This window comes from Bos indicus, chromosome 25, assembly GCF_029378745.1.
Source record: "Bos indicus isolate NIAB-ARS_2022 breed Sahiwal x Tharparkar chromosome 25, NIAB-ARS_B.indTharparkar_mat_pri_1.0, whole genome shotgun sequence".
Classification (NCBI taxonomy): Eukaryota; Metazoa; Chordata; class Mammalia; order Artiodactyla; family Bovidae; genus Bos; species Bos indicus.
Genome location: NC_091784.1, coordinates 8,655,080 through 8,669,496, shown reverse-complemented (window position 1 = coordinate 8,669,496; position 14,417 = coordinate 8,655,080). Strand labels below are relative to the sequence as shown.

The window sequence follows — 14,417 nt, the reverse complement described above, 5'->3', positions numbered from 1 at the left end:
CATGCTAGGCCATAAAAAAGGGTCAATAAATTTCCAAGGATTGAAATCATTCAAAATAAGTTTTCCAACCCCAGTTGAAGGAGATTAGAAATCTCAGAAGTTTGGGAAGTTCACCAAAATGTGGGAATTACACTATGTAAATAACCATTGAGGGACACCCCTCATTGGTGGTTCAGGGGCTGACTCCATGTTCTCAATGCAGGGGGTCAGATTCAATCCCTGGTCAGGGAACTAGATCCCACATGCCACAACTAAAGATCCCCCATGCTGCAAAGATCTAAGATCCTGCGTACTGAAACTAAGACCCACCTTAGCCAAATAAAAAATTAAAAACAAACAAACAAACCCTAACGAGTCAAAGAAGAAATAACAGATGAAATTAGGGGGAAAAAAAGGTTTAGAACGAAAGCATGTTTTATAAAAAGAATAAGCACAGATTAAGTTGTAACCAAGAAGCAAAGATAGGATTCCCCACTTACCTGAATTATATTCAACTGTTTCATTAGCTCCTGCAGGAGAGAAGAAAAAAAGCCTCATAGCAAGGACACACACTTGCTTAAAATCTTTCATCTTTTCCCAAGTCTTGGGGCTTTTCCCCCTTCATGTCAATAACTTAATAGTTAGTCAACAATATTATACATGTTTTTTTAAATCCTTAAGAGAAATAGTTGGTAGGAAATGATTCTTGCCAGTTCAATTACCAGTGCAACAGACAGCTTGGAGGGTCGGACTCTTCAAAGATAACAATCAAGTAAACTAAAATATTTAACCAAAAAAAATTGAGCTGAAGATATTTATCTAATGTCCCGAAAAGCATGGGCTCTTTTTTTACTTAGGGAAAAATAAAAGCTCTAACACACCATTAGGAAAATAGAAATCTGCACCATTTATAATTATAATCTGAACATTCCATAAATCATTTGTACAATTATACTTAGCAACTGGGAATTATAAACTAGGGATTTTACTATTACAAGGACTTCATTTCTGAAAAGAAGTCACAGAAAGTAAACTTTAGCAATTAGTGTCATAAAATCATATATTTCCATGTAAAAATACAAAATAATATTCATGATAAGAATATGAAATTTATTCCAGCTATTTTACTATTATTAAATTAAAATTCACCCCTCACCAATAGAAATATGCATGGAAAAAAGTCTTCTTTTGTTAGCAAAGAGCCATGCAAACTAGCTACAATCATTTACATCAGCACAAAGACTTCTAGTTTATTAAATAGTTTCAATGTCAAAAGAAACATCTTTTGACTTTTAAAAAACAAAGACACTGTGTATGGATAAAACCTGCAAAATATGCAGAGAAAAACTAAATTTGTATTACAAAGGTTTTCACTGTTATTTTTTAGATGCAAACATTAGAAACAGTATTGGACTCATAACCCAGAATCAAGGCTAACCAGACTTGCAAAGCGTGGTGTATGCAGATTTTGTAGCTTCTTTGGGGAGAAGCCGAAACACCCCTGGCCGTGTCTCTAACACCTATTCCATGGATTCTGAGCTGCCCAAAGTCTCTCACACACCATGCACTGTCACCCTGCGGGCTTGTCACCATTCCCCTCACCTAGAACAGAATGCACTCCTGCCAGTTCCTCCTTGTGGCCCTTCAAGATCAAGCTCAGGGAGGCATCTGCCATACACGCCCTGTGCCACATCACACAGTCAGGTTCCTTCACTGTTGGTGGGATGCTCTGCCCCAGCCCCTGACTCTGGACTCAGAAACAAGCCATGTAACTTGCTTTGGCCAACAGAACGAGGTGGAAGTAATGGTGGGTCAGTGGGGAGCCTGGATCAAGAGACATAGAGCAAGCGCTCCTTTCCATCACCATGAGAACAAGCCCAGGCTGGCTGGCTGGAATATGAGAGACCCATGAGGCAGAGCCACATTACCACAGTGACCCAAGACAAGCCTAGCATAGATCAACTGGTGGGCAGTCATCCCTCAGGCACATAGATGAGCCCAACACAGCTGCCTACCCAACAGCCAGTTAACCATGGATGCATGAGCAACTTGTATGCTGTTGAGGTTTTGGGACTGTTTGTTATGCAGCACTATTACAGCAATTGATAACTGATACATATCCTCTAAGAAGACTTCTTTGACTTCTTATGGAAAGATGGCCTGGTTTAAAGTTCTGGATCTCTAGTAGTGAACTCTCTGAAAGCAGCTAAGGATACAGGGCCCTCAGCATGGCTGTGTTCTTGCCCCATGGGCCCTTTTTGCTCTTTTCTGAAACACACCACTCAAGTGTGCTCAACTCACCCGAGATCTAGGCCCTGGGACTTCCGTCTTCATCAAAGGTCCATCATAGTCAAATTCAACATCGACTTTGGCTGCAGCCTGACTGATGTGTCTGGATCCTGCAGTAAACACAGGTGGTGAGAAACCCCTGAGCACAGAGGATATGAGAATCCTGCGCTTACAACACTGGGAGTCCCCAACAGAGGCAGTGCCAGGGCCTGAGACCCACGCAAGCCTGACGATCCCAGAACTCTGAGTGTGGTCAGACATGGGTACCACAAGCACCCTGAGGATTTCAAGAAGTGGGAAAGCCTGGTGCCAGTGATGCTGTAGGCAAGCAGGCATGCTCACATCCCACTGTCGTGAGGCTAAGGTGATGCCGACTTCCTAGTCTTTTCGACTGAGCAAACTCAGTTTTCAGGATTCATCCGGAAAATAATTGGACCAGTGCAAAAAGATGTAGATTAAAAATATTCATCATAGCATTGTTTCTAACAACAACAGAGAAGAAACAGCCTAAATGTCCAACAGGGAGGGTTGGTAAATAGAATGTGCCATGTCCCACCGTTTTCATGGACAGCAGGATATTGGGAATATTATGTATCCATAATAAAAATTATCCAGATTTTGTAAAAAAAAATTTATCTATATCCATATGTATTGTGTGTGTATGCTCAGTCATGTCTGACTCTTTTGCGACACCATAGACTGTAGCCTGCCAGGCTCCTCTGTCCACGGAATTTTCCAGGCAAGAATACTGGAGCGGGTTGCCGTTTCCTTTTCCAGGGGATCTTCCCAACCCAGGGATCAAACCTGTGTCTCCTCCATATGTATATATAGACTCAAATTTGTCAGCCCTGGAACTGCTGACACTGGGCTGGATGGTTCTTTGCTGCGGGAGGCTGCCCTGGGTGGTATAGGATGTTTAGCTGCATCCCTGGCCTCCGGCCACTAGAGGTCAGTGGCATCTCCTCGAGTTGTGCCCCAAGTTGTGTCAATTAAAAATCATCGAGGAGATGGGAATTCCCTGGCAGTCCAGTGGTTAGGAGTTTGATGCTTTCCCTGCCCTGGCCAGGGTTCAATCCCTGGTTGGGGGAACTAAGATCCTGAAAGTGGTGTGGCACACCCACTCCATTATTCTTGCCTGGAGAATCCCATGGACAGAGGGAGCTACAGTCCATAGGGTCAGAAAGAGTCAGACACGACTTAGTGACTAAACAATAAGATGTTTCATATAAATCATGTATGTGATCTTCACCCATCAGAATGGCTGCCATCAAAAAGTCTACAAACAATAAATGCTGGAGAGGGTGTAGAGTAAAGGGAACCCTCATACACTGTTGGTGGGAATGCAACCTAGTACAACCACTATGGAGAACAGTGAGGAGATTCCTTACAAAACTGGAAATAGAACTGCCATATGACCCAGCCATCCCACTGCTGGGCATACACACCGAGGAAACCAGAATGGAAAGAGACAGGTGTACTCCAGTGTTCATCGCAGCACTGTTTATAATAGCCAGGACATGGAAGCAATCTAGATGTCCATCGGCAGATGAATGGATAAGAAAGTTGTGGTACATATATACAATGGAATATTACTGAGCTATAAAAAAGAACACATTTGGGTCAGTTTTAATGAGGTGGGTGAAACTGGAGCCTATTATATAAAGTGAAATAAGTCAGAAAGAAAAACACCAATACAGTATATTAACGCATATGCATGGAATTTAGAAAGATGGTAACTACGACCCTCTATGCGAGACAGCAAAAGAGACACAAATGTAAAGAATAGACTTTTGGACTACGTGGGAGAAGGTAAGGGTGGGGTGACTTGAGAGAATAGCATTGAAACGTGTATATCACCATATGTAAAACAGATGAGCGGTGCAAGTTCGATGCATGAAGCAGGGCACTCAAAGCCGGTGCTCTGGGACAACCCAGAGGGATGGGGTGGGGAGGGAGGTGGGAGGGGGGTTCAGGACGGACAGACACATGTACACCGTGGCTGATTCATGTTGATGTATGGCCAAAACCACCGCAATATTGTAGTTAGCTTCCAATTAAAACAAATAAATAAATTTTTTTTAAAAAGAAAGATCATGTATGTGATCTTTTTTCATCTTTCCACAATGCTGAGGGGTAGTTGCTATTTATTGCATTACACAGGAGAGGAAACAAATACTAAAACATGCTAGTGTCTCTCTGTCATACACGCTGATGCGCGCACACACACGACCTGCCAAACTATAAAAAGCCATGACATTAGAAAACATAAATTCTTAATTTTTCACAATTGCTTGAATATCAAAGGTTTCTGAATTAATTATGCAATAAAGTGGAGCCCTTTGAACATAAAATCCAGTTAAAATCCAATACCACCCTTATTTTCAGGCATGAAGATACCAGCTTTATTATCTTTTGTTTGATCTTACAATGAAAAAGGAATTCCTAAAGATCTGATTCCATCAGCAGAGAATTAAAAATCATGGACCATACTGATGACTTAAAAAAAAAACAACGCACACACACTCAACTGTTTCTCGTTTCCTTGGCCTGAACTCAGCGTTACTGGTCAAGACTGATTCCAACCAGACCTGCATTCAACAGGTCTATTTGGATAAACAGGGCTCTTAACCTGCCATTCTTCCTTTGTTTCCAGAAAAGGGGGGACAGTGAAAAATCTATAAGCAGTAAGTCATCCTCTCATGAGGACACACAAGTCCTCTCTTCCTTTCTCCAGAATATGTCTTGACATCGCATTGTAGCAATCAGACTTCTTGGGGGTTGCAGGAATACCAGGGGTGGAGGCAGTTGGCAGTGGGACCTGCAGCTGAAAGGACCTCAAAGCGGAGCATGTGAGGTCCCGGGGAGCTGTGGTTGCCAAGATGCGGGGACCATGAGTAAACAGGGCTGGGAGGCGGGGTCAGGGTAGGACCTGGGAGACACAGTGGAGACGGATGGGGCATGAGACGGGGATGCCAAGGCCAGGTGCGAGGCAGATGCATCTGGGTCAGGAACCGCACTGGTTCCTACCGTGTTCCAAGTCTTTCTGGGTGTGGATGGGAGAGGGACAAAAATGCTGGGTAGAAATCCTGAAAATCAGAGTCTGTTGAATTTTTTTTTTTTTGCAAATGTGCCATCAGAAAAAGGAAGATGGAGACGCTCACATATATTTAGGCAAATGCTCACCTATTATTTTATTCTTTTTTTAAAGACTTTTTTTTTTTTTGATGTGGATCACTTTTAAAGTTTTTATTGAGTTTGTTACAACATTGCTTCTGTTTTATGTTTTGGTGTTTCTGGCTCCTAGGCCTGTAGGATCTCATCTCACTGACGAAGGATCGAACCTGACCCCCTTGCATTGGAAGGTGATGTCGTAACTGCTGGAATGCCCCTCACCTATTGTTTTGATTAATCCACAACCTTCTTGTGAGAAGATACTGTTCCCATTTCACAGATGAGGGTCAGAGAGGTTAAGCGAGTTTCCTGAGGTCACATAGCTAGTGAGTTTGCAAGGCCAGAACTTGAGTCCAGAAAACTTGTGCTTTTCCTACTATATCTTAATTGTGACTTTTGTGGAGGAAAATGACCAAATGCCAACACAACACTTAATGATGACATGTAGTGTAGTGCCATAAACCACAAGAAAAAAGAACAAGATTTGAATGATCAAGAAAGCCTTTTCCAGGATCCCTTCTATCAAGCTGTGTGAGCAGATGTCCGTTTATTGAGCACTCACGGTGAACATACTGGACATTATTCTGAGTAATTTCCATGGATTACCTCGCATAATCCTCACAACCCCATCGGAGGTAAATGTTATTATGAGTCTTATGTTAAAGGAGACACTACGCTCAGAAAGGTCAATTAATTTGCCCAGAGTCACACAGATGGAAAGTGCTGAAGCTGGCAGTCTGTCCACTGGACCTCTCCTTTCCCAGATGCTGTGAGCATCATGTATGTATAGTCCATCTCATCTAGTGTGGGTTTTTGAAATGAAACATTTGCAGCAAAACGACTCACTTCTCTTAAAGGCAAATTACTACCAAAAGGAGGAAGAAGTTTGAATCAACACCGAATGACCCAACATTTCCATTCATGAATAAAATAGCACACCCAGAGGGCAGGGGTGTGCCCTGACAGGCAAGACCAGGCAGGGTGGGTAAATTCAACCCAATCCTCTGGGTCTGATAATGATGCTTACTATCCTCCGTGACTGTGCCAATCCACAGAGTCAGTTTTTAACTCCAAACTGTAAAAGCTGCCGTCTGATGTTTTTAATGTCCTCTAGATCTTCTTCTGAGAGCAATGAATAAATGCCATTTTCCCAAACAGCAAGGGTTCTCTATGTGAGCCTAGCCAAAGTCAAGATTAAGTTCAACTGGAGTTATTTGCTCTGCTTTTGTTTAAAACAAAACACTTGGGACTCCTCTGCTGGTCTGGTGGTTAAGAATCTGCCTTCCAATGTGGGGAATGCAGGTTCAATCCCTGGTCAGGGGTACTAAGATCCACAAGCCGCGGAGCAACTAAGCCTGTGCTAGGTAGGTAGTCATGAGCCGCAGCTAAGACCTGATGAATCTTCCATGCTAATGACTCTCCCTTCTACTTGGAACACAACAGACCTGTATCATTGGAGTTTATTTGTTACATAATTAGGGGTAAGCATTAATATGCTTATCTTCTAATTAAATAAACAAATCCTCAAAACCCACTAATAACTTCTCAAGGCTATCAAGGTTTAAAAAGAAAGAGGAAAAACTGAGAAACTCATAGACCAGAGGAGACAATGAAACTGGATTGGACCCTGGAGCAGAAGGAGGCCCTGAGAAAAAGTTGCTGAAATTCACACACAAGTCTAGAGTTTGGTTCAGATCAAAGTACTAAGGTCAGTTCCTCAGCAATGACAAATGCATCCTGGTGATGTAAGATGATAAGACTGGGGAAAACTGGGTGAACAGCATGTGGGATCTCTTTGTCTTTGCAATTTCTCTGCACATCTAAAATATTCCAAGATAAATGTTTATTTAAAAATAAAGCCTGTGGGAGGGGAGACAACACTCCTGCTTTTTATCGCACTCAAGACAGAAACGCCTGCAACATTCAACAAGGAGACCAAGGACTCCACTGACAATTTGTCTTCAGAAGGCAGACGGGACACACAATAAGGAGACATCGTGATGACAAGCATGGAGCTCTGAGAACTGGGGGCAACCTGGAGGGGCAGGCATCCGAAGCAGGCTACCAGAGCTGCTGGGAGGCAAGCTGCATGCATGCTCAGTCACTAAGTCATGCCCGACTCTCTGCAACCCCATGGACTGCAGCCTGTCAGGCTCCGTGGGATTTCCCAGGCAATAATACTGGAGTGGGTTGCTGTTTCCTTCTCCAGGGGATCTTTCCCATCCAGGGATCAAACCCACGTCTCCTGCACTGGCAGGCAGGTTCTTTACCACAGAGCCACCAGAGAAGCCCAGGAGACACATTGAGGGAGTGGATAATAATCCAGTGTTTGGAGCTGGACTGATGTAAGAAAAACTTAAAAGTGGTCCATTTTCAAGGACAACTAGCCTAGAGGGACAGCTTGCTGATGTAATAGCCGTTAGGATCCTTGCGTGGGAAAATCCAGACAAAGGGGGAGTAATAAATCCAGGTGACTTTCTCGGGAAGATTGTTAACCCAGTAGTACACAACCAATGAGGGGCTGGGGGAGGGGCTTGGGTGCCGAGAGGATAAAAACCCCACTGTAACTTGCCCACCAGACACCTGATCTGGCAACATCATCATTAAAGCCTTGCTTCTCGCTGCATCTTGTATCTCCAAGTCCATTCCTTGGGTTTGGGTCGGTGGACTCTATTTCCCACATCTGACTTGCATTCAAGGGGCTGTGTGACTTGGCTTCTCTGAGCCTCAGTTTTCTCATCTGTAAACTGGGATTCACCCTTTCCTTCCTTGTGGGAACTATGGAGGGAGGTCTCCTGAGATCATACAGGCAGGGTGCTCACTGGGCTATGCTGCCTGCACTCAGTGAGGCAGAGAGAAATGGAAGCCTCTGAGAGGGACTGCATATAAAAGCAGAGACATTACTTTACTGACAAAGGTCTGTCTAGTCAAGGCTATGGTTTTTCCAGTAGTCAGGTATGGATGTGAGAGTCAGACCATAAAGAAAGTTGAGCACCGAAGAATTGATGCTTTTGAACTGTGGTTTTGGAGAAGACTCTTGAGAGTTCCTTAGACTACAAGGAGATCAAACCAGGCAATCCTAAAGGAAATCAGTCCTAAATACTCATTGGAAGGACTGATGCTGAAATTCCAGTACTTTGGCCACCAAATGCAAGAACTGATTCATTGGAAAAGACCCTGATGCTGGGGAAGATTGAAGGTAGGAGGAGAAGGGGACGACAGAGGATGAGATGGTTGGATGGCATCACCGATTTGATGGACATGAGTTTGAGCAAACTCTGGAAGTTGGTGATGGACAGGGAAGCCTGGTGTGCTGCAGTCCATGGGGTTGCAAAGAGTTGGACACGACTGAGCGGCTGAACTGAACTGAGAGGGGCTGCGGTGACAGCATGAGCTGCTGGCCATTTGGGTGCGGGGTGAGTGGAGGTAAGGGAGAGGGAGGGGCAGGGTGGCCGTTCCTTGGATAGGGCCCACTCTCTAGTGTCCTTGAAGCTTTTAGGTGAATTACAAGGGTTTTTGTAGTTCCCTTGTTTGTTGGCAGCAAACCTAGCTCTGTGTTTCCCTCAACAGTCCCTGTGGGGATGGCTTGGGCCCTTCTGGCCTCAGGGGCAAGCAGAGCAGCTCCAGGGCAGATCAGCTCCCTGCCCATTGCTGAGCTGTCCTCCGGGGCACAGGAGCACACGCTGGAGATGGGAGGGGTGGCCAAGGGGATAGTTTCATGGGGGTGGGTGGGATAGCAGGTCCCTTTGTCCCCAAGAACTCTTCCGGACCCCTAAGTCTCTAGTCTGGACTGCATCTTCCATTAGGACCAGTCCTTGCCAACATCCCCCAGGGCTTACCCGGCACCAACAGGCGGTAGTTGTGCTGGAAGCTGCAGACCAGCCGCTGGGTGAGCAACATGGAGGCCATGGTCCCCTCCGCTGGGAACAGAGACCCCTGTCACACGCTCCGGCCCTGAAAGAAACCAGAAACTCAGAGTCAGGCCAACAGAGGCCATGCCCTTGCTGGCCAAGTATCCCACTCCCCACCATTTCCCCACATGGTGGAGAAGGATCTGCTAATATCAGATCCTTTGCTTTCATGCAGAAGGTACACTCTATTTTTTATGATTTAAAAAAATTATAATTTAATTTTTTAGCTTTGCTGGGTCTTCCCTGCTGTGCAGCTAAAGGGGTTTCTCTAGTGGAGGCCATTGGGGCTACTCTCCAGTTTCGGCGGGCAGGCTTCTCACTGCAGCGGCTTCCCTTGTTGAGGAGCACAGGCTTGAGGAGTTGTGGCACTTGGGCCCAGTCGCTCCCCGGCATGTGGGATCTTCCTGGACCAGGGATTGAACCAGTATCCCCTGCATTGGCAGGCAGATTCTTAACTACTGGACCATCAGGGAAGGCCTACACTATTTTTTAAAAAATTTTTGACTGCGTGGTTTGCGCGATCTTAGTTTTCCAACCAAGGATTGAACCCAGGCCATGGCAGTGAATGCGCAGAATTCTAACTGCCAGGGAGGTCTCCAGAGTATATACACTTTAAATCAAAGCCTGTTCACCTTGTGTGTGTGTGTGTGTTTTAATATTTTCTTAGTTTATTTGGCTGCACTGAGTCTTAGTTGCAGCATGAGGGATCTTCAGTTGCAGTGACATGTGGGATCTAGTTCCCTGACTAGGGATTGAACCTGAGCCCCCTGCATTGGGAGCTGAAGTTTTAGCCATTGGACAACTAGGGAAGTACCCCACGTTGTCTTTTTCTTGACCTTGCATCTAGGTAGGATTATTACACCCACTTTCAAAGAGAGAGGACAGAGTTGGCTAGAAGACAGAGTTGGCTGGAGGACCCTCTGTGGGCAAGCTGGTGAGAGGGCCTCGTCCATCTGGATAAGCAAAGCAGCCTGTGTCCTACATGATGGAAAAACTCAGATGGAGGAAACTCTAGAGCAGACGTCCTGGTGACTGCTTAGTGGGGGAGGCCAGGAGGCCCCTGCCCTGTTCACATACAGAATGTTGGTGGCTGGGTCGCTGGGAACCCTGCAGATCCAGAGCAGTACCCGGGGCCCATTTTGAGGGGTGGACTTCTCCAGCACAACCAACCATCCCGAGTGTGTTCTGGACCAAGAGGTTCCAGGATGTGGAATTTTCAGGTTTTACCTTTTTTTTTTAAATAGAATTTTTATTCACAAAAATGGCAATCACATGAATATGGGATGCCTTCATTTATTTTATTATTTTTCTGATTCTCATTGTATATGTATTCATTCATTCATTCATTTATTTTTATTGGAGTATAGTTGTTTTACAATGCTGTGTTGGTTTCTGCTGTGGTGTGGCATGTATATGATTAGTCGCGTCTGACTCTTTGTAACCCCATGGACTGTAGCCCACCAGGCTCCTCTGTCCATGGGATTTTCCAGGCAAGAATACTGGAGAGGGTAGCCATTCCCTTCTCCAGGGGATCTTCCCGACCCAGGGATTGAACCTGGGTCTCCTGCATGGCAGATGGATTCTTTACCGTCTGAGCCACCAGAATCCTCCAGGATGGAAGTGACTTTTTTTTTTAATGTTGTAACAGAAGGCTTCTATGAAAAAATATATCTTGCATGTGGACAAAGATTAGAAGGGAACACATAGACACACAATGAAAACCACTATTATCTGGAAGCTTGAATAGGAGTGATTTTGAAATTTTCCATCTTTTGCTGAAAGGTTATTATTTCCCTTTGCCACCCAAAAAAAAGTCAAAAGAGATAGGGTAGGAAATATTAGCAACTCTAGGTGTGGGAAAGAAATAAGTGAGACTAGAGGACCCCCCAGGGCAGTGCTTCTCAAACTAATTGATCATATCCCTCTCTAAAAACATATTGATGCATTTAATTAATGTGTGTGCATGCTCAGCCACATCCAACTCTTTGCAATTCCCACGGACTGTAGCCTGGGAGGCTCCTCTGTCCATGGGATTCTCCAGGCAAGAATACTGGAGTGGGCTGCCATTTCCTCTTCAAAGAAGTGACTGTTTTGAAGGGTATTTGATCCCCCTCAATCTGCTCAACCATCCAGGGAGTAGGGTATCTCCCCACTTCCGATATGAGGAGATAAAAGTTCAGAGAGGTCATGGTATATGGCCTTGATCATAGGATTGCTTGAGACTGCCTAACCCCAAACCCTTGCTCATGACAACATGGATTAATTCAGTGACTAACAAAACATCCAACTGTAGAAGCAAGGGGTTTGATGAATACAAATGTTCCCGTTAAGAGAGGAAATCTTGCTGCTTTTCACCTGAGAAAATATTATTGAGGAAAGCATGGTCTTGGAAAGTGTGACCATAAATTAACTGAGAAAGCAGACTCTTTCTGTGATAAGTCAATGGATTTTTTGATCTATTCCAGAACAGCTCACTCAGTGCAGCCCTGTTAATATAGCAGCCTGGTAACCAGGTAGTGATAGTGGTGAAGGCCTGCCTGCCAATGCAGGAGACGCAGGAGACTCAGGCTCAGTCCTCGAGTTGGCAAGATGCCCTGGAGAAGGAAATGGCAACCCACTCCAGTATTCTTGCCTGGGAAATCCCATGGAGCCTGGCGGGCTGCAGTCCATGGGGTTGCAGAGAGTCAGACGAGACTCAGCGACTAAGCACAACAATATAACAACTAGGCAGAAAGAGCGATTGCTCTCTCTCTTTGAAGACTATTTGTCTCAAATGGGAGCACTAAGGACTCCACACAATTCAATTTCCATTAGATGTGTGTTTGAAAATGCGAGAATCTCGGAGAACTCGAATATTAACATTTGAATGCTATGCAAAAGTGAAAGTCACACCCGTACACTTTCAATTACAAAATGTCACATTGGGAAATATATCTCGGTGACATTTCAGTGGCCCGCAGTTGAAACTGACCTTATAACGAAACCTGATCTCTATCAGGCGTTGGTTCTCAGCACAATATATTTCCAACAATCAGAAGAGTTGATGTCATTCATTCACTTTCTCTGGCCCCCTAATCCAGTCAACAAAATTAATCAGGTACCTGTTTCACGGAAGGCACTGTATTATCTAGACACAGGAGAAAACGAAGATGAATAAAATGCTGCTCTCTTTCTAAAGCTCATAATTTAGTGTCAGAGGAATGAGGGGGAGAAAACAGGAGAATTTAATGTAGTAACTGCTTTACCCATCATGTCAATAAATCCTTAAAATAACCTGGCAGGATATGTAGATGAAGAAATGCCCTGTTCACTGTCAACAGCTAATTCTACATAAGACGGAACGGAATCTTTACCTTCTGGTATAAACAAGCTGCCAGGGGAACAGAGAAATTAATTCTAGGTGTGTGTGTGGCGGGGTGCTGCCCCTTGAAAAGCTGCAAAGTTCCAGAAGCCATAGAAAGAAAGGGGAAGTAATGAATGAAGAAATGAATGCTAAGTTGCTTCAGTCATGTCGGGCTCTTTGTGACCCCATGGACTATAGCCTGACAGGCTCCTCTGTCCATGGGATTCTCGAGGCAAGAATATTGGAGTGAGTTGCCATGCGCGCCTCCAGGGGATCTTCCTGACCCAGGGGTCGAACCCGCATTTCGTATGTCTCCTGCATTGGCAGGAGGGTTCTTTACCACTAGGGCCACCTGGGAAGCTGAGCTAATGCTCAAAGGCATGAAAGGATGTGGAATGCCCATGGACTCAAGCATGATATCTCAGAGCACTGAAATGGAAGATGCACAGAATTAGGTCACGGGACTCCCCCAGTGGTCCAGTGGCTAAGACTCCATGCTCACAATGCAGGGGGCCCGGGTTCTATCCCTGGTCAGGGAACTAGCCCCGGAAGCAGCAACTATAACATCCCACATGCTTCAATAGAGATTAAAGATTCCGCATGTTACAACAGACCCAGTGCAGCCAAGTAAACAAATTTTCAAAAAAAAAAAAATCTTCTAATTGCCAGATGGAACCCACTAGAGACCCTCCAAAGGAAGGAAGGTGCCAGTTGCTCTTGTCTTATCCAGAAGGAACCTCTTCAGGCAAGTCCCAGAGGGCAAGGAGGGAATAGGTACTCGGGATGTTAATGAGATGCTGGGGTCATTGATGAGTTGGGGATGGGGACTTGCTGGGATGAGCTGAGTGGAGAACATCAAGTGGGGTGGGAGTTGATGGGGAGGAAGAAGCCAGGGACCAACTCCTAAACCCCTAGCCTTAGAGCTGGTGGTTTGAGAATTACAGGTCCCTCAAAATGTTAAACACAGAATTACCATATGGTCCAGCAATTCCACTTCTAAATATACACCCAAAAGAACTGAAGACAGCAACTTGAAGAAAAACATGAACACGCGTGTTCACAGTAGCACCATTCACAGTTACAAAAGGTGGAAGCAGCCCAGTGTGCACCGATGGATGAGCAGATGAGCACCATGTGTCTGTCTATGCCTTGGACTATTATTCACCATAAAAGGAAAGAAAGAAGCACTGACACAGCATGGCTGAACCTTAAAGACATCGTTAAGTGCAAGAATCCAGACATAAGGGGTCACCTATTGTAAGGTTCTGTTTATGTCTGAAACTTCAATAATAGGTAAATCCAGGGATGTTCCTGGTGGTCCGGTAGTTAAGAACCTGCCTGCCAATGCCGGGGATACAAGTTCGATCCCTGGTCCTGGAAGATCCTACAGAACAACTGAGGAGCAACTAAGCCCTCGAGCCACAACTACTGAACCCATGCTCGGCAACAAGAGAAGTCGCTGAAATGAGAAGCCTCCACCCGGCAACCAGAGAGTAGTCCCCACACTCCGTGACTAGAGAAAAAGCCAGTGCAAAGCAATGAAGACCCTGCTTAGCCAAAAACAAAAGTAATAATTAAAAAAAATAATAAAATCAGTGAGGAGGTCTAAAATTCATGTTAAAATGGCAATTTAATAATAGTACTCCCCTCCCCCAACTCTGAAGTCACTGAATCTCTGCCTGTCCACCACAGCCCTTGTTTGGCTCTGGAATCAAAGACACATC

General features: G+C 44.9%; 1 protein-coding gene across 5 annotated transcripts in view; it reads right to left on the bottom strand.

Annotated features, from left to right (window-relative positions):
• The window catches only part of ABAT (4-aminobutyrate aminotransferase), an 89,855-nt gene that overhangs the window by 32,398 nt on the left and 43,040 nt on the right, over positions 1-14,417 (bottom strand). For 4 of the 5 annotated variants that reach the window (XM_070779640.1, XM_019987846.2, XM_070779642.1 and 1 more), the window contains 3 exons: positions 9,279-9,393; positions 2,281-2,378; positions 480-509 (listed from right to left, as the gene is read on the bottom strand). In XM_070779640.1, the coding sequence (XP_070635741.1) occupies positions 480-509; positions 2,281-2,378; positions 9,279-9,348 (198 nt within the window). In that variant the 5' untranslated portion in view covers positions 9,349-9,393. Of the gene's footprint in view, positions 1-479; positions 510-2,280; positions 2,379-9,278; positions 9,394-12,321; positions 12,478-14,417 lie in introns of all 5 variants that reach the window. The other variant, XM_070779641.1, reaches the window with a different exon arrangement.